The 18,629-nt window shown below is 38.3% G+C and overlaps 1 protein-coding gene across 1 annotated transcript in view; it reads left to right on the top strand.

Moving 5' to 3' along the window:
• PKHD1 (PKHD1 ciliary IPT domain containing fibrocystin/polyductin) overlaps positions 1-18,629 on the top strand; it is a gene marked incomplete at its 5' end in the record, with an annotated part of 385,387 nt that overhangs the window by 166,504 nt on the left and 200,254 nt on the right. Inside the window, 5 exons of the mRNA XM_084889432.1 lie at positions 1,778-1,834; positions 2,460-2,590; positions 9,960-10,072; positions 11,126-11,231; positions 13,634-13,768. Of these exons, the coding sequence (XP_084745558.1) occupies positions 1,778-1,834; positions 2,460-2,590; positions 9,960-10,072; positions 11,126-11,231; positions 13,634-13,768 (542 nt within the window). The remainder of the gene's footprint in view (positions 1-1,777; positions 1,835-2,459; positions 2,591-9,959; positions 10,073-11,125; positions 11,232-13,633; positions 13,769-18,629) is intronic.

The raw sequence follows: 18,629 nt of genomic DNA, 5'->3' as shown, positions 1-18,629 counted from the left end.
ACCTATATCCATTTTTTCCTTCTTAAATTTATTCCCCTTGCAGAACACAGAATTATAGTTTAAATTTCAAATTGCATTCTATAATTTCTCTCCTTAACACAATTTAAGAGTTTCTTATTACCATTGGAAAACAATCCAAAATTCTTAACCAGCTGAAAGGACTCCCTCCCCAATTTTGCCTCTTGTCTTGACTTTTTCTCTCTCTACTTTAACCACAATGATCTATTTTATTCTAATTCTTTCTAAAGGCTACACTTTCTGCTGCCTTAGGACCTTTGCACAAGCTCTCCCCTCCCCCCATTCATATGACTTATTCTTTTTTGCAAGGTTCTGTGTTTAAGTTTTTTTTTTTTTTTTTTTTTTTTAGCACCCTAACATTATTGATTGATTAAAATTACATACTATCATGTTTCAGATAATCATATTAATGTCTGTTTTACCATCATATTACATGTGAATACTGTTTCCTTAGCATTTGGCCCATTAACTAGTGCGTAAATAGCTATATTAGTTGAAATAAATGAATGGATTAATGAACAAAGAACCTTTGGTTATATCAAAATAAAAAAGAAAATGGAGGTTTTCACTGAAAGTAAAATTAGAACTGTGTTTGCTAAATAGTGCTTTATATTTAAATCAATTCCGTGATACCATTAGTGGGAAAATATGCATGTTTTCATTTAAGAACAATTTGTTAAAGACAAAAGCAAAAGAAGGCCCAATTCTGAGAGGGAAACTATTTAGTGAGAAAATATGGATCATATAAACTTGATTTAAAATATATCTGAGCTCTAAAAGGCAAAGAGTTTTGGACCAAATAAAAGTGATCAGGTGCTGGAAAAATCTTTTAATTGAAAAAGGACAGCTACTGGGCAGTCAGACCAACAGATTGAGGATTAATTTTGCTTATCCTTATTTTATCCATGTAAGGGAAAACTTTGCTGAAATGTGGAGCAAAAATTCAGGAAGGAACCCTAACAATATCATCTTAGGAGAAAACAAATATATGGATTAGGCATTAACTAGGCAAAGCAGAAAAACTGCAGGAGGAATTTTACATTTAGTGCTTGATATTGTGAATTGGCTGCTCTTGTTATCTATTTTAATGTAGGTAAAGGAATTAGAGTATTTGTTGATTAGTGCCTTATAAATAAAGTACTCAATTCATGCAAAACTAGTTTGGAGATCCAGATTCATAAACAACATGGAAGCTCAGATACCTAAAGAGCTAGAAAAGAGGTGAGATTTGAGGCTGGGTGTCTTTGGGCCTTTTTTCTATTGATGCCACTCAAGTGGCTAATCTATTTATTTCTGTAGCATTGTACATGCTTTTATTCTGTTCTATTCCAAATCTTTGTGGTTTGGGTGTGAGTGTCCCAACTTATACCTGTCTGGTACTCTCCAGCCTGTTTCTCCAGGATATTTCAGATCTTCCAGGGAGAGGGAGGGGCATGTAGATATGGGGTGGCCCATTTGAACAGATAGGGATGGGTCTGGAGCTGACACAAAGGGGTGTGGCATTTAACTGTGGAGGCAATCACTTAGACCATGGCTAAGAAGTAAATTAGGTCTTTGGTCTTTTTAATAAAGTGAACTTCTGATCCATGATACTCTAGAACTAAAATGTCCATATAATCTGTATGTCTTTGGTTCATAGATAAAAACACAAAAACAAAGTCAAAGTAGCCACACTCCAAAGAAGAAATAGTATTGTACTGTCCCTCTTTTTCCTGGCTAGCCTGACATGTGCTGAGATAACATGATCTTTTGTCCTCAGGTACACACATGGAGACAAGGTATATACCTTGGGAGGCTATTCTTGGAAGAAAAAATGGTAAATATGCAAAGTGGTTTAAAATCTATTACAATCCATTTAAGTTGTCATATATTTTATAGACAGGCCTGATAGAAGAATGCTAGATAGCTTAAATTTGTTGAATATAATAAATGTTTTGTATCTATATATAAAAGCCTACGTGACTGGCTGACTGGCCAACCAGTAGCTATGATGTACAATGACCACCAAGGGGCAAATGCTCTGACTGGTAGCTTGATGTACACTGACCACCAGGGGGCAAATGTTCAATGCAGGAGCTGCCAAGCTGCGGTGATTTGGCAGCTGTGGTTCTCTGGTGACGCACCCAGAACCAGCAAGAAGGGAGCCAGATTCTGGGATGTGTCACCCAAGAAACGCCCTCTCACAATCTGTGTCCCCGGGAGGAGGGGGGAATGTCAGAGAGCCAATTTTGGCCCAATCCCCTCAGGCCAGGCCAAGGGATCCCACCAGTGCAAAAATCTGTGCACTGGGCCTCTAGTATATATAAAGGAGTATATGTACATAGTATATCTGCATTATGTGAATTAATAATGTGCACTAGTAGAAATATGAGTGTTGGGTTGTATAACTTTTAATTATGTTTCTGAGTTGCAATGCTTTAATTTATCTTTTCTTAAATTAGACAGGTCAGAACAAGAAAATATAGTAAGAAACAATGTGATCATCAGTGTGTCTGGTGCTGAGGGACTATCCAGTCCTGAAATATTGACGCCATCTGGCGTCTATATCCGCAACCCCACCAATGTTGTAGAGGTAAGTTGTTTGCAGCTGCATCATCAGTGATATGGTGTAAAATGTTTACTTGCTGCGTATTTGTTATTCAGGAACTATGATTTTGTGTTAAACAAGTGCTTTAGGATAACTGTAATCATTTCTCAGAGTTCCTATGAATGCTTTTGAGGCAATATCTATATGGATCAAGCAAAGTAGATGCTGATTCTTTTTTGGTTACTTAAATAAATACAAACTAACATATCTTCCTGAGATGTACGCTTGGATTCCACTCTTTGTCTCAATTCCAGTATTAATTAGCTATTCTTTACTATCTTACTATACTTATATGGTCATATTATTGCCCTTTAAGAAATGTTCAAAACTGAGGGTCAGTGAGGTCAGGAGGTACAGGAGGCATGTCAGATTCCAGGATGAATGAAGTGTACTCTGATGGACTAGATTTTTTTACCCCATTATTTAGTTCATTTATTACTTTTTATTGATAAATTTCTCTGAACATGTTAAGAAATTAAATTTTCTAGTACAGTTAAACCAAGAGTCTATGAATGAGGAATTGTGTCAGAGTAATGAGAAGGACATTTAGTTTCCCCATTTCAATGATTTTATCCTATGGGTATCCCATTCTTCCAGGACACACCTCTGGACCTCTGCTGTATTATGCCAGGTTTCTGAGGAACTGAGAGATGAATGCCTCTGCCTCTCTCTGATAATCTGTTTTCAATTACTTTATGCTTAATAACCCCTAAAAAAAGTCATGGTTACCTCCACAACCCCCCTCCAGACTCTTAATTACATTTTTTCCCCAAGCACGGCACTTACACACCATTTTGGGTACCTAATGGGAGCAGCTAATATGCCAGTGAGAAAGGACACAGAACTGCATGGGTTGAAAGAAAGCAAACTTTAGACTCAAAGCAATTAGAGCAGCATTTAACTTGGTGATTACAGGTCTAGTTGCTCAGCTATGACAGCAAGCTTTGGAGCCTAAAGAACTACATTTCTGCAGACTTTCTTGGGTAGCAGCATTTTATTTTTGACTGTCTTAAAATATCTAGAGGTAAAGACTCTCAGGGTTTCCCAGCTCATCTTCTTGGATAAACTGGAATGTATCCAAATCCTATATTGGATGCCAGGTGTTCTGTCCATTTGACTTTGCTTCATTGGGTAGTATGTTGTCTCCTGGGCAGGTGTCTTGACCACTAATCAATCCCAAGAAGAACTGAACTGGCTGTAGGTATATAGGTGCAGAGAGCTAGAGGGCCATCTATGAAGCTGATAGGTCCCCTGAATGTTTGTAGTCTGCCCTGTGAAACAATGCTCAGTCAGCAATAGAAACATAGGCAAAACAAGTTGTTATTTCTCTATTAAATGCCTTTCATTTCCATTCCTTTACTTTCTTTCTCTTATGTCCACTTTTCAAAATTTAAAACAATATAACGCACATATTTTAAGAACGAAGTTTCAGTTTAAGCTGGTAGTGTAGATTAAGTATAGTCATCAGGTGTGTTCCTGACATTTTCTTCAATGCCTTAAAATTCTGTAGTTCTCTTTTCATTAGCTTCTAGACCCCAACACAAAGTTTGAAACACAATAGTTCCTCAATACAAATGAATTTAAGATAATGAATGAATGAGTGAATGAATGAATATGGATATAATTACACAATCAAAGAGTGAGGGGGGAAGAAAGACGAAAGTAAGGAATAGATTCCAAGATCCCACAACCATTTTGATGTCTGAAAAATAAGATGTTTAATCTGTGGCAATATTTATACCCAGTAGGACTCATCTCTCAGTGTTAAATGCTTCACAGTCCACTCCAATTTCTCAGCTGTATCACTGGTATTCTGTTATGCTATCTCTTTTATATTCTATTGTCTGGAATGAGCTATTACCAAGGATATAGTTGATAACTGGACATTCATAGCAACACCTAAAAATTATGAACTTCTGTTGACCAGCGAAAATCATTGTAGTAATTGAGCAAACAGTAAGTTAGTGTTTACTAAGTGTGCCCTATGTAGAAAATACAGAGATTACATTAAAATATATTTTAGAAACACACCTTCATTCCAAAGGGATAATAATAGGGTTCCATAACAGTACAATGTGGTGTGTGTGTGTGTGTGTGTGTGTGTGTGTGTGAGAGAGAGAGAGAGAGAGAGAGATATGTGGAACAGAAAGAGATGTGGTAAAATAATACTACCTTCTTCCATGGTTGTTCTGATATTCAAGATGCATTCCTTGTTCTGAGGTACTGTTGTATGGGTGGTGATTTATGTTCCTCTATGTGAGGGCATTAAAGTCACACCGACCCTTAAGAAAATGCAGTCAAGCCTGATCTATGTTTAGAGTTATTTTACCCCTCCTCCTGTCTTATTTTTCAGTTTTCTTAAAGTCTGGCAAAATATTATTTTTTAAAGCCAGGTATTACTGTTATTAACTAGGGTTTTTCTATTTTAACTTCAAATTCTGAAATAATTTTATATTCAGAAAAAGATGCAGAAATACAACAGCATTCCTGCGTGACCATTACCCACTTTGCCCCCAATGATAATGTAACCATGACCATCACCATAATAGCAAAATCAAGAAATTGACATTGGGACAATGCTATCAACTAAACTAAAGCCCTTGTTTAGACTTGAAGAGATGAACCTCTTCCTAATGTCTGGGCAACCAACCCTGAAAGCCTGAACTCTCTCCCACATACTTGCGTCTGACTTTGAAATATTTGGCCTGGTGGGCAGGCAGTGAACAGAGTTAATTTTTAAGTCTCTGCAATAGGTTTGTGGTCGGATATTATTCCCAGAATCTGGGAACAAACACATAGCCACAGCACATAGAATTTTCCTTGATGTCCAAGCAATCATCTTTACAATTGACTCTCCTCAACCCTGTGTGGTGCAAAGGAATTTCAAGTGTGATATTCCTTTTTAATTTTCATAACCAAAAGTGGTCTCCCTGCTTCCCTGCCCAGGCTGCAGCTACACCAAGTCCAGGGAGAAGCAAAACCTGAGCTGTGTGCTTTCTTGCTAGTGAGACTTAAGAGCGATATTCCTGAGTCTCCAGGGGACTTGTGATATTCCTCTGTACACTCCTTAGATGGGCCTTTTTTGTGCTTTCAGAAATGGTTTGGTGGTTGTTCCACATGCCTCACCTATAGTTCCTGGAGCACTCAGTTTCCAGCTGCCTTCTCTTGACAGCTCCAGCATCTGCATCTTCGACTCCTTCTAGGGATATCTTATTATCTGCCCAGAGGCTCCAGCTCTGAGGCCAACCTCAGGCTAGAGAGGGCCAGCTTACCTCCAGCGCTCCGAGTACCCATGCTTATGGCGGTGTTGGAAATTTCCTATGACCAGACTCTTGTTTAGGATATCCCACAGGAAAACCCTGAAAACAAACCCTTTGGAAACACCCATTTAATCTGAGGGGAATTTGTTCTGGTTTGTGAATCAATTTTGTAAGGAATTCTGTATTTAAAGGCCCAGTTTCAGTTCTCTTGCTCTCTCCACTCAATAGCTAATGTATATTTAAGAGCTGCCTGAAGGGTTAAATCACTTTTTTTTTTTTTTATTCTAGTAACTATAGATACACACCTCAAGGAGCTGTCTTACTTGAGCAGTTAATTTCTCTCTGGAATTTCTCTTGCTTGAATGTCCATAATACAGTGACTTCCGCAAAAAATTGATTTCCACACAAAATTCCCTGCTTGCCTTAAACTCTTCCCCACAAGCCGCCGGCTGCCTGCATAAATATGTGGATTTCCTCATGAATCATTTGTAGCATAGCCAATTGCAATGGAGAGTGAAAAGGGCTGGGAAGCAATGTGATCCGACTGTTCAAGTGCTTCTTTTATAAGAAAACTGCTCTTTATCGGCTAACAGAAGACTGAAGTGGGAATATCCTGCCCATCTATGAATGCACTTGGAAAGCATTATATAGGATCACCCAGGTGCTGCATACATACTAATGACACTAGAGCAGATGAAGCAATAAATCTATTCATTTGCTCAAAATATGATCTCTGTGTGCACTTGGCTGGCAAAGGTGATGAATAAGGATGAAGCCCTTTGCAAAATACTCTTTAAATGTTTGAATCTAGCCCCTCCTGGGTAAGTCTGAGCCATGAACTAGCACTTCACTGGTAATGAAATAGAGGTGTATGTCCAAGATACACCTCCAAGGGAGATAATTACTTCCAGCCTCTAGTGCACCTGTCTCATTGTTGAAATACAGAAAAGGTGGTGTTTAAGAAGCTCCCATTTCCTCTTCCTCAATTTTTATGTACTCAGGCCTTTCCCATGGCTCATAGGTATGGCAGAGACACAGCCACTTGACACTGGCTGTGTGGAGGGTGGAGCTTCGTTTGTAATTCCATGAGGAAGTTGCCAGTTGTATAATCATAACTGAAAATCAAAAGCTGCGTTACTTCCTTATGTACCTATGAGGGCTTGAGAGATATATTGGGCACTTGTATTTGCCAACCTAGTGACAGCAAGTCTTTCCGAAGCCAAGAATCACGAGTGCATGTCCTCTTTTCTAGCATGAGGGAAGAATTGAGATAAGAAGAACGCCTAATGCTGGATTTGGTTGTTTGAAAAGATATTAATATCCTATATTTTTGTTGCAATGGAATTTTTTTTATTTTACTTTTATTTTATTTTTTTTTAGGTTTTCTTTCTGTGGAGTCTTTATGCCAAGCAAAATAAGTCAATCAGAGAAAGACATGATCTCACTCATATGTGGAGTCTAATGAACAAAATAGATCCAGAAAAGTAGAAGCATGGAACAGACTGAGGAATCTTAGAGTGAATGGGGGTACGGGGAGGGTGGCAGGAAGAGATTAATCAAAGAACTTATATGCATACTAGTGGCCTGATGCACAAAATTCTGCCCGGTGCAGGGGTGTTCCTCAGCCCAGCCTACATCCCTCTCACAATCTGGGACCGCTGGCTCCTAACCACTCCCCTGCCTGCCTGCCAACCTGATCGCCCCCTAACGGCTCCCCTGCTGGTCTGATTGAGGCCTAACTGCTCCCTTGCCAGCCTGATCGCCCCCAACTGCCCTCCCCTAATGGCCTGATCACCCCTAAGGCTTTTATTAGTATAGATATGACACTTCACAGAAAATTTCACTAACCCTGCTTTACAATAAGGATTTTAAGATTGAATTATTGGGGCAGACACCAAGATTTCTTTTTTTTGAATAGTGGAAGGAATAATTATCTTGTCTTTAAGTTGCCCTGAACATCAAATGAGATAATGACTTAGAAAAGTAAAAAAGCACCATATAAAGACAGCTGTCTTTTTCATGTACTGAAAAGACAAAAAATACACTATTTTTATTCTCCCTCTTCTTTCCTTTACAGACTTTATTTAAACTTTGAAATTTATAAAAATTTCACTCCTATTTTCATTTCTTTACATTCAATATTATTTTTTATTAGTCTCAGCTTTTATATTAGTTACCGAATAATGGTTAGACATATACTTTACAAATTGTTCCCCAATATTTCCAGTACCCACCTGGCATCATACCGTCATTACAACACTATTGACTATATTTCCTATTTAAGTGACAATAGGTTTACAGGTTTCTTCCAATCTTTCTTTTGTGTTGCTCAACCTTCCTTTTCTTTCTCACTTCTTTCCTCATTTTTTTATATAGTATTTCAATTGGCCCTCAAAGCGCATTGAAGGCACTGGGAGTCTGCCTGGGTGTGGCGAAATCGCTCTGGATTTCCACCCCACCCACCCAGTGAACAGTCATGATGTGACAGTGTCTCAGACAAACTTGCATATTCCTTCATTTTATATACTATATCTATATCTATATCTATATCTATATCTATATCTATATCTATCTATATCATCTATATCTATATCATCTATTTATATATCTATATATCATCTATATCTATCTATATATCTATATCTAGATATAGATATGTATTACCCGACAGTGCAGTGAAGGCCTGGGGAGTTGGTGGGGGTAGGGTTGAAGGGATCAATGAGGGAAAAGGGGGATATATGTAATACTTTCAACAATAAAGATACATTTTTAAAAATAAAATATATTAATATCCTCCTGCTAATGATTGCTAAAGCAATCTCATTGTAATTAACCATGATTTTATATTTAGGTTGATATCTCCATAAAAATTTGGAGGATACTAGATAGGATACTAGAAAGTAGGTGTGAATTATTTTGAGAGTACATACTTTCAGTCTAGACTGTAGACCAGGGTTTCTCAACTGTGGCAGTAGCACCATTTTGGGTCATATAATTCTTTGTTGTGAGAAGCTGCCCTGGTCACAACTCACTTAACGCCAGTAGCATCCCTCTAACTTTTAGAGTCTTCCAAATGCTCCCTGAAGAACAAAATCATCCGATTGTCGGCCACCACTCTGGACTATGCCTCCTTAAGATAATTGGAGTCTTAGCAATGGCCCTGGTTCTTGAAGTCACATTAGCATCTTCAGTAGTAAAATTCAACTTCACATTCAATGACACCCAAAAGTCACTTTTGCTGAATGCAATGTGGTAGATGAAACATGTGTTTAGAATTTCAAATGGCCTCAGGAAATTGGGGAAATGTTCAGAATCCAGAAGGGAATGGGTCCCTTGTCCACAAAAGAAGAAAATAGTTCCATAACTGGGTGGAAAATGAGGAGTGACTGGCTAACTGCAAATATCCAGGGTGAGAAAGCCTTGGGACCCATGGTGAATAACAGCCAAAGTGAAGGAAACAGCACTGTTGATCATCTCAGTAAGTGCTGGCTGCCCCATCGGGTCCTGGCTGCTGCCTGCTGGCCAGGCTTCCAGTCTTAGTGCTGGCCCTTACTCACACTTCCTCAGGAACTGGCTATCTCCAGGGATTGGAGCATTGGTGTATTGGTTACCCCTCTTGCATGAGGCAGGAGTTGAATGCTGGTGGTTTTAAAACAACCTATTTCATTTTTTTTCTTCCATATTGACTTTGCTTGGTTCTATGTGCATTGTGTGTGAGCGTGTGTGCACCCACATGTGTTGGTGTTCCTGGTGGAACATGTATATGCTTGCATACACCAAAGAGCTTGGGTTAGATTATGTAAATAAATTTCTCACTGCACATTTCCAAAGACCCTGTAACCTAAGAGTCCAGTTATTGAGGTGGGCAAATTACAGTCTGGTTGAGCTGCCTGGAAGAAGAGGTATGAGAACATTTTTTTTCCTGTGGGAGTATGGGGAATGGGTGAGCAAAGAGTGGATGAGTCCATAAAATGTCAACATTCCTTGGCAGGAAGTGAAAGAAAAATCAGGATGAGCACGTATATGAGGCTTCATTTCCACTAACTTTGTTGTATGTGTAGTAACCATTATTCAATTACCCTTAATTTCCGTAGGGAAACACAGTGTGTGCTGCTGGGTTTGGCTACTTTTTCCATCTTGTGACCAACCAAACATCACAAGCTCCACTTCTCTCCTTCACTGGGAATATTGCACATTCTTGTACAAGGTAACTTTAAGGAAATTAATCAACATATTGGGTATAAGGCTTATGGTTTAGCATTGTTTTTGTACAAAATTCCTGAGAGGGTATAACTTAACATTCATATGAGATTTGATGATGCAGCTGCAGACCATTTTGGACCATCCAAGTTTGGTGGTGAAGGAAGGAAAAATGGAAAAGGCAATCACTTAAGAGGGCAGCAAGACAAAATTTACCTTTTGTGGCCAGAGGAGATTTCAATGGAGAGAGTAATTAAACTTCCAAGAGATAAGAAGCAACTGGTAACACAGAGTCCCTGGGAGGCTCAAGTTCCTGGGCTCAGGAACTGAGTGGGAAGATGAACCTTGTAGAAGAGGCTCTTCACTTGTTACTGGCACACTGTGAGATGAGAAGGAACTGTCGAAAGTCTGTTATGTACAGGGTAATGTCATCCACTAAGGTCAAGGGCATGGGAAACAAGGCAGAGTAGGGAATTTGAGAATTGTGGGAAAAATACAAACTTCAGTCAGCCAGATCCCGATTTAAATCCTGATTTTACTCATACTGAATTGCTTATCTATTTATTTATTTTTAGAGTCAGATCCCTTATTTGTAAAATGGAAATTTATCTACATTCGAAGTTGGATGTGTCAATTAGAGCTTATGCCATGCACCTGAGAGAACCCCTGGAATACAGTAGGAACCCAGAAGTTGAAAGCTATAAATATTTCCATGATAATAGGATAGAAATACTGCTATAATGGAAAATGAGAAGGATTAAAAACAATTGTTATGCCATGTTGAAGCTGAGGCAAGGACTAGTACATGTGTCATGAAATTATCATTAAGATTATGAAGTTTCTATCTAGCAGCTCTCATCAGTTCTGGGATATGAGCAAAGAAAGTACACAGAACCCTAAAATGGTAAGGCCCTTCTGGGAGAACAAAAGTTGGAGAGTATCTACTTTCCTAGCAAGGGGGAGAATTTATTCATTACTTTTACTTTTTTCCAATGAGAAGAAAGTAGGATGTTTGAAACACAGAAACTGACTAAATTTTACTATTTTTTTCACTTTCTAGATGTGGGCTCTTTGTCTACCCTAAGTTTCAGCCACCTTTGAACAATGATACTGGCCCCACCCTGCTCCAAAACTTTAGGGTTTGGGGAAGTGCAGGTGGTGTGCAGGTAAGTTTCTTTAGTTTCTTTCTTTCTTTCTTTCTTTCTTTCTTTCTTTCTTTCTTTCTTTCTTTCTTTTTTTTTTAATTTTTATTAAAACTGTTGTTTTCTCATGGTGATTTATTGTACACTAGTAGCTCAGTGCACTGATTCATGCACCCATGGCTGAAGGTGGAATAGTGCTCCCCTGGAGGAATCAGACTCCCTCCTCTCTGGTTCCAGGGTGCATCACCTGAGAACTGCTGCTGCCAAGTCACTGCAGCTCAGCAGCTCCTGCATTGAGCGTCTGCCCCCTGTTGGTCAATGCACATCATATGTACGGGCTGGTCAAATGGTCACTTAGTCTTTTATATACATAGATGGCTATATAAAGGGAGATGAGTTGCTGCTGAGGAAAGCATTGTAATATCATCATAGTTTTAAGGAACCAACAGCATTATAGGTGTATATGGAATAGTTGTTGAATGAACAAATTACTAGTTACTACATCAGGGTTAGTTGACTTCTTTTATAGAGACTTTTAAGCAGCTGTAATAGAGAACATCAAAATTACCATCAAGATTTACCACCAGAAGGGATAATAAAAGTAGTCCATTTCTCCCTTATCATGCCTATTTAGATATAAAAAATTAAAACTTAGAAAGCAAATGAATTTGCTAATGTTCACATAATTAGTGGCACAATCAGGTATAGAGTCCAGACTCCAAATGTTGTGCATTTGCTGCTAGATAAAAACTTTATAATCTATTTATCATTGGAATCCAAAAATTCCAGTTCAGAGTGCTTTGTTTACTTTTCTCAATGAGTCAGATTTTCTTCTATTTTGTTCAAAAGGGAGACAAGTTCGCATTTAGTCATTTACCTTTCATTATCTCAATGATTTCTTACAGGTCAGCTTTGCTTGTACACTGTTATCAGCAACATATAAAATTATCCACAGTCACTATTTGGTGCAACACAGAGAACATTACATACACTTAGAAATCTGGAGCCTAAAATGCATACATAGATGAAGAAATATGTTGACAGGGCACTCAGGAAACAGAATAAAAATGTAAAATTAAGTCACAATAAACACATTAGATATTTACTTTATATATCCAACAGGAGGAAAATAATTTTGGATGGGAAAATCCCCAAAACATATAATTAGGGTAGTTAACCCAGGGATTGCAATTTTATTTAGTATTCTCATTTAATTTTATAATGTCCCTTGTTTCCCATAAGCACTATAAATATAGGGGTGAGAATCTAGTAGAAACATTTAAGTGCCCTCTTATTCAGAGAGGTAATCATGCCTTGCAGAAGCTTAAATTGTATCTCTGTGTTCTTTAATAGCCGTATTCTAGAGGAAATAACCCAATGAAACAAAAATATTAGAGGGAAATCATTAAAATCAGTTTTCTCAAGTTCTGTAACCAGAATGCTGAATTCATGAAAAAAATGTCTATCCTTAAAGATTAAACTCTTGTGCACTAAAAGTTCAAATACTAAGAATTCTTTTGGAACTTCACTTTTATGGGTAAAGCAAAGGAAAGTAATTAACAGGATAGCAAGACATTTTTAAAAGTAACTTCCCCCAAGATAATCTGAAAAAAAATAAGCTGGACTTAAACTTTCTTATTTCAAAACATACTATAAAGCAATAGTACATTTAGATAGTGTGCTATTGGTACAAAGATAGAAATATAGTTCAATAATATAGAATTGAGTCCGGAAATACACCATACGATGGTCAACTGAATTTTGACAAGGATGTCAAGACCAATCAATGGAGGAAATAATAATCTTTTCAACAAATGGTGCTGGAACAAATTTGGATCTTTTCCTCACACTATTTACAAAAATTAATTCAAAATGCTCCAAAAACCTAAATATTAAAGCAAAATTTATAAAACTATTAGAAGAAAACAAAGGAGTAAACCTTTATGATTTTGGATTAAGCAATAGATCATTGGATATGGTACCAAAAAAACAAACAAACAAAAAACAAAAGAAAAATAGATAAGTTTAACTTTATAAAAATTAAAAATGTATGTTTCAAAGGATCCCTTCAAGAAGTGAAAATACAGCCGATTGAATGGGAAATAATATCTGCAAGTCATATATGAAAAGAACTTATATCTAAAAATGGCAAGTTTATTTTAGAAATGTGAAGAATTCACACTGACCTTTTTAATGTATCAGTTATTATGAGGAGAAATGAAAAGTATAGAGGGGGTGTTACTAAAGAGGACTAGTTAGTGCTGACCTCATGGCAACTTTGGGATGTCTGTGCAGATATTGATGGGCAAAAATATGCTTATTTATACTTAATAATTAAGAAATTACTGGAAATCTGCCAGCAAAGCCAAGCCTGAGACCTTTGCCACAGCATATGCTGAGTTTTTGTTTTGTTTTGTTTTTAACAGATTTTTAGAGGTAGCAATCTTCACTTGAGAAACTTCCAAGTTTATTCATGCAGAGATTTTGGAATTGATATCTTGGAAAGTGATGCAAATACTTTAGTTACTGACAGCTTACTCATTGGTCATTTTGCCCACAAGGTAAGTACCTAAGTGTGGTTGTTTTAGACTGTCCATCTAAACAGCATCCTATGTGATGGGGGCTCCCTGGTGACCCAGGATATGTAATTTTAATAGCATTCTTCAGTGAATCTTATTATTTAACTGGTAAAAGTTAGAGGAGCTTTTTCTTTGTAATTCGTAGTATTTATAATAAAATTCAAATATATACAAAGATTCAATGTTATAAGTTAATATAAATCATAAAAATCATGAGTAGCTTGCAGAATTTTTATTTGGTTGCAATGTAGCTTTATTACCCATACCAATTAAATAACACATCTAATAATTTAAAGTTGGTTTATTCTAACCTCACAATAATTATAGAATAGCATGATTTCATATTGTCTCTCTGCACTATGGTTTGTCAAGTTTCTACAGCAACATTTTGTTCATAGGGTCCTTACTACTCTATTTAGGGTGCTCCCCCCAAAATAGGTAATATAAATTTACATTGTTTACCACAGTGTACTACCTCCTATATGATTCCCTAATACTTCCTTAAGTGTAGTGTTAAAGAACAAAATACAACCAAGTAAATTTCAATATCTAATTGGCTTTATTAAGTGATTCATGAACAGGGAAGTCTCCTACCTAAAGAAAGCTCTGAGTGGTTGTACAAAACACAAGGCTTTTAGAGGCAAAGGGTGTGCAGGGGAGTCCCCTCCCCCCTTATTTTATTTTTTCCATATCTCCATTTATCCACTTTATACCTGCCCATGAGTTCTCCCCCCACCCCTCTTTTTCATTTGCTCAATCAACCCTGCCTCCCTCCCAACACACACAGGGGAGTTCTTAGCAAAGGAAAAGGAAGAATTATTTTTAAACCAGGTAATCTTTTGGGAAAGGGAAGGGCATTGGTTTTACCAAGCAGATTTTGCCTTCCCAGTGATACTCAGGAAACTTCCGACTGGTTTAACATTCCATTCCTGAGAGAGGCTGAAACTGCAGTTAGGTTAATTATTAGCTTTGGTTTGGTGACTTGGCTAAGCAAAAGTGACTCCATTTTTGCCTGTTGTCTTTCTTCTTCCTCCTCTTCCTCCTCCTCCTCCTCCTTCTCCTCCTCCTCCTCCTCCTCCTCCTCCTCCTCCTCCTCCTCCTCCTCCTCCTCCTCTTCTTCTTCTTCTTCTTCTTCTTCTTCTTTCTCCCTCCTCCCTCCTCCCTCCTCCCTCTTCCTTCTTCCCTCTTCCCTCCTCCCACCTCCCACCTCCCTCCTCCCACCTCCCACCTCCCTCCTCCCACCTCCCTTCTTTCTTCTTCTGGTTTCTACATGATAAACATAAGACTGTAGACCACATCTGTGGCACTGCAAGGCCAGGATACCATGCTGTAGATGAGGCAAGGAGAAGAAAAGTACCTCTTCTCCTCCAGGGAAGCCCATGGTTGTCTCAGTAAGGCTTCAGACCTATAATGGGTCCCCTCAGTTCTTGTTTTGAAAGAGGTACATGCATAAGTGTTGCCATAATAATCACAGGTTGAAGGGAACTAAGGTGCTTCTGAGAACCAAGGAAAGAGCATTCTCTTCTGTTTGTTCCTGAATGCTTTGGCCAGTTGAAATTTACATGATAATTATTGACTTTTGTACTTCCTTGGAAATTATTTCGCAGCTCTAGATATAAGTATTAAGATTTTTAAAAAATCCTTTTGTTTCTAACCTACATTTTTCTATGTTTAATTCTCAAACTTATTTAGTTAAACCTCTTTTGAGCCATCCTTTCCATGAGGGGAATATCTGCCAGTTTTTCCTTTTCTCTGAAAGAATTACATTGAGAAAGGATTTTTTTTTTTTTAAAGACTGATAGTTTCCAAGAGAAGATGGGACTCAGATTTAGATTCTGACATACTATAGTTCGAAGGCTCTTAAATGTTTCCAAAATAACCTTTGAGGAGATACTAAAAATCAAATGTCCATCAAGCTGAGTAAGTGTCCTGGTAAATTAATGTCATAACATCTTAATTGGTGCTAAGTAGACATCATAATCAATGGGTGAGTGCCATAAATTAAGATATAAATTTTGACAAAAGGATGGTTATCATGACATAATAAAAATAACCATATCCCTGAAATGGGATTCACTGGGGCTGCAATACAGCTGAGGGCCTCTTAGTCTCCTAACAAGTAAGTGCAGGAGAAAAGTCTTTGGATGGGAAATGTCAAACACTTGGTTCTAGGGGAGATCTAGATCCTGGTTAGGCATCCAAATATTAAACCATTTTAGAGCTAAATATTACCTTAGTGTTAATCTAATTAGAACTCTTGAACTTACAGGTAAAGAAATGGGGGTTTTAGGAAATCAAGTGAAAGCCTAAGATCCATGCCTAGTAGTGTGGAGGTAGGACCACTTGGATATCCTCCCACTCCTGGTCAAATATTTTCTCAGTTACACATGGAAAATAGCTTTGGCAATGAGCACGTATTAGTACTTATGTCAATATTTCCTCAAGTGTTTTCCATGGAAGACTAGCCCCAAGAGAGGGTCTAAGAAAAGGAAATTCTTAGGTTAATAATATTTAGGGAACACTGTTTATCACATCTCTCACCCCCTGAATTTCACGTCATATTTTAACACAAGATAGGCTCTGTAGAGTTCTAGGGTGAAAAACAAACAAGAGCCATATCTCTGAATCTTTATTTAACACAATAATGTTTAGATTTATTTGGGAAGATTTTATTTACATAAGAAACTGTGTCAATTGTTTAAAGAGAGAGAGAGAGAAAGAGAGAGAGAGAGAGAGAGAGAGAGAGAGAGAGAGAGAGAGAGAGAGAGACATATGACCTCTGTGGTTGTGGAACTGATATTAGCTTCCATCTTCTGAGCCTGCCATTTCTTTAGGTAATAAGATTTCCAAGAATTTGGTCTATTTTTCTTAGACCTTCCACCCACATATAATGGGTGGCACACTATTATCAGTGAATCATATTCTAAAACAAGCACTAGTTTCTAGAAGTCCTTGTTATCATTGAAAAGAATTACTATTATTTTTTGCCTATAACTAGCATATCTTAATATATAAAAAGCCGGAGGCCACCATGACTGAAACAATCAGATGGATGACTGAACAGCAGGCTGTGTGGGGTGACCAGGCCAGCAGGGGGGTTAGTGAGGGATTGACCAAAAGACTGAGCAGCAGGCTGCGTGGGGTGACCAGGCCGATGGGGAGGCAGTTGGGGGTGACCTGGCAGCAGGAGGGGATAGTAAGGGGTGATCAAGCCAGCAGGGGGCAGTTAGGGATGACCAGGCTGGCAAGGGAGGCAGTTTGAGGAGACCAGGTTAGCAGGGGAGGCAGATAGGGGTGACCTGCCAGCGGGGGTGGGGGACAGTTAGGGGCAATCAGGCAGGCAGGCAAGTGAGCAGTTAGGAGCTAGTGGTCCTGGATTGTGAGAGGGGTGACAGTCAGACATCCCCCAAGAGGTCCTGGATTGGAGAAGGTGCAAGCTGGGCTGAGGGACCCTCCCACCCCCACCCCCACCCCCATGCACGAATTTCATGCATCAGGCCTCGAGTCTCTAATAATAAAAGTGTAATATGCGAATTAGACCGGATGTCTTTCCAGACAAAGCCAGGCTCTGAGGGAAGCCTGGGTCCCAGATGCCTGTCAACAGCCAGAGGGAAGCCTGGGTCCTGGGTGTCAGAGGGAAACTGGGGCTGGCACCTGGGGGAAGGAAGGCCTACCTTACACGAATTTGTGCATTGGGCCTCTGGTTAGTGTATACGTTGATACTCTCACACCCAATATTACCTTTATATTGAGATGAGTAGAATAATTTCCAGTGAGGGTGGCTTTAATATATAAGACAAAGTGACACACTCTGTCATCACTATCATCACTATACTGTCCATCCTAGTTTGGTTGTTCAGTTTGTTTAAACCAACCCCCTTTCAAATTCTCAATAATATCCTTTTTTGGATATATATTACAGTATGTTCACTTTATTCAGACAGATGCAAATGGGCTTAGTTAATTTTTCCTACTATTTCACTGGGGGTTCCTTCCCAGTTTCACTGGTGGATTTATCTTTCTCAATTTAGACCTTTCATTTTTTTTTGTTTCTCTAAAGTCTGGTCTAGAGGCCCTTCTCATCTCAATATACTTGCTCTCCCTAGGAGAAACTCATTTTCTCTAGTGATTTCAATTACCATCCGCACACTGATGTCTCCCATGCATTTGCATTTATTTCTACCATCTCATTTTGTACTTCCTGTTTGCAATGGTTTCTTTTTCTCTACTTTTTAGACTTGATTTGTGTTGCATTGAATAGTATATATATATATATATATATATATATATATATATATTCATTTTAAAGTTATTCATTCTATATAATTATGTTCACCATTGGATTTAAAAATTTAACTTGCCTGCTTGTCTCAAAAATCTAAATTACATAAAAAATGTTAAAGTTTACCTGAGCAATGCAAGGACTTCAAACACTTTTCTTTCTTTATCTTCACATCTTATGTATTACTTTTCTATAGTATTTTGTTCCACTGTTTAAATGAAAAGTTTTAGCCTACATAATAAAAGTGTAATATGCAAATTAACAATCACTCTGCTACATCTACAAGCCACATCCACCAGCCATGCCCACCAGCCAATCAGAGCGAGTATACAAATAAACCCAACCAAGATGGCTATAGCCTCAGAGAGCAGGAGGAGGCTTGGGTTTCCCAGGCAATGGAGGAAGCCAAACTTTCTGCCTGTCCCTGCCGGCTTAGGCCCCCACTCAAGGCTACAAAGTTTCAATTATATTGTAGAAGGTAAACAAATCCAAACAGAAATGGCTGCTGGCCACAGAGTGAGCAGGAGGCCTGGCTCCGCTCCAGGCTATAAAGTTTCAATT

The sequence above is a fragment of the Pipistrellus hanaki genome (genome assembly GCF_964339955.1).
Source record: "Pipistrellus hanaki genome assembly, chromosome: 7".
Taxonomy (NCBI): Eukaryota; Metazoa; Chordata; class Mammalia; order Chiroptera; family Vespertilionidae; genus Pipistrellus; species Pipistrellus hanaki.
The sequence above is the reverse complement of the archived record's forward strand: the minus strand, read 5'-3'. Positions and strand labels throughout refer to the sequence as shown.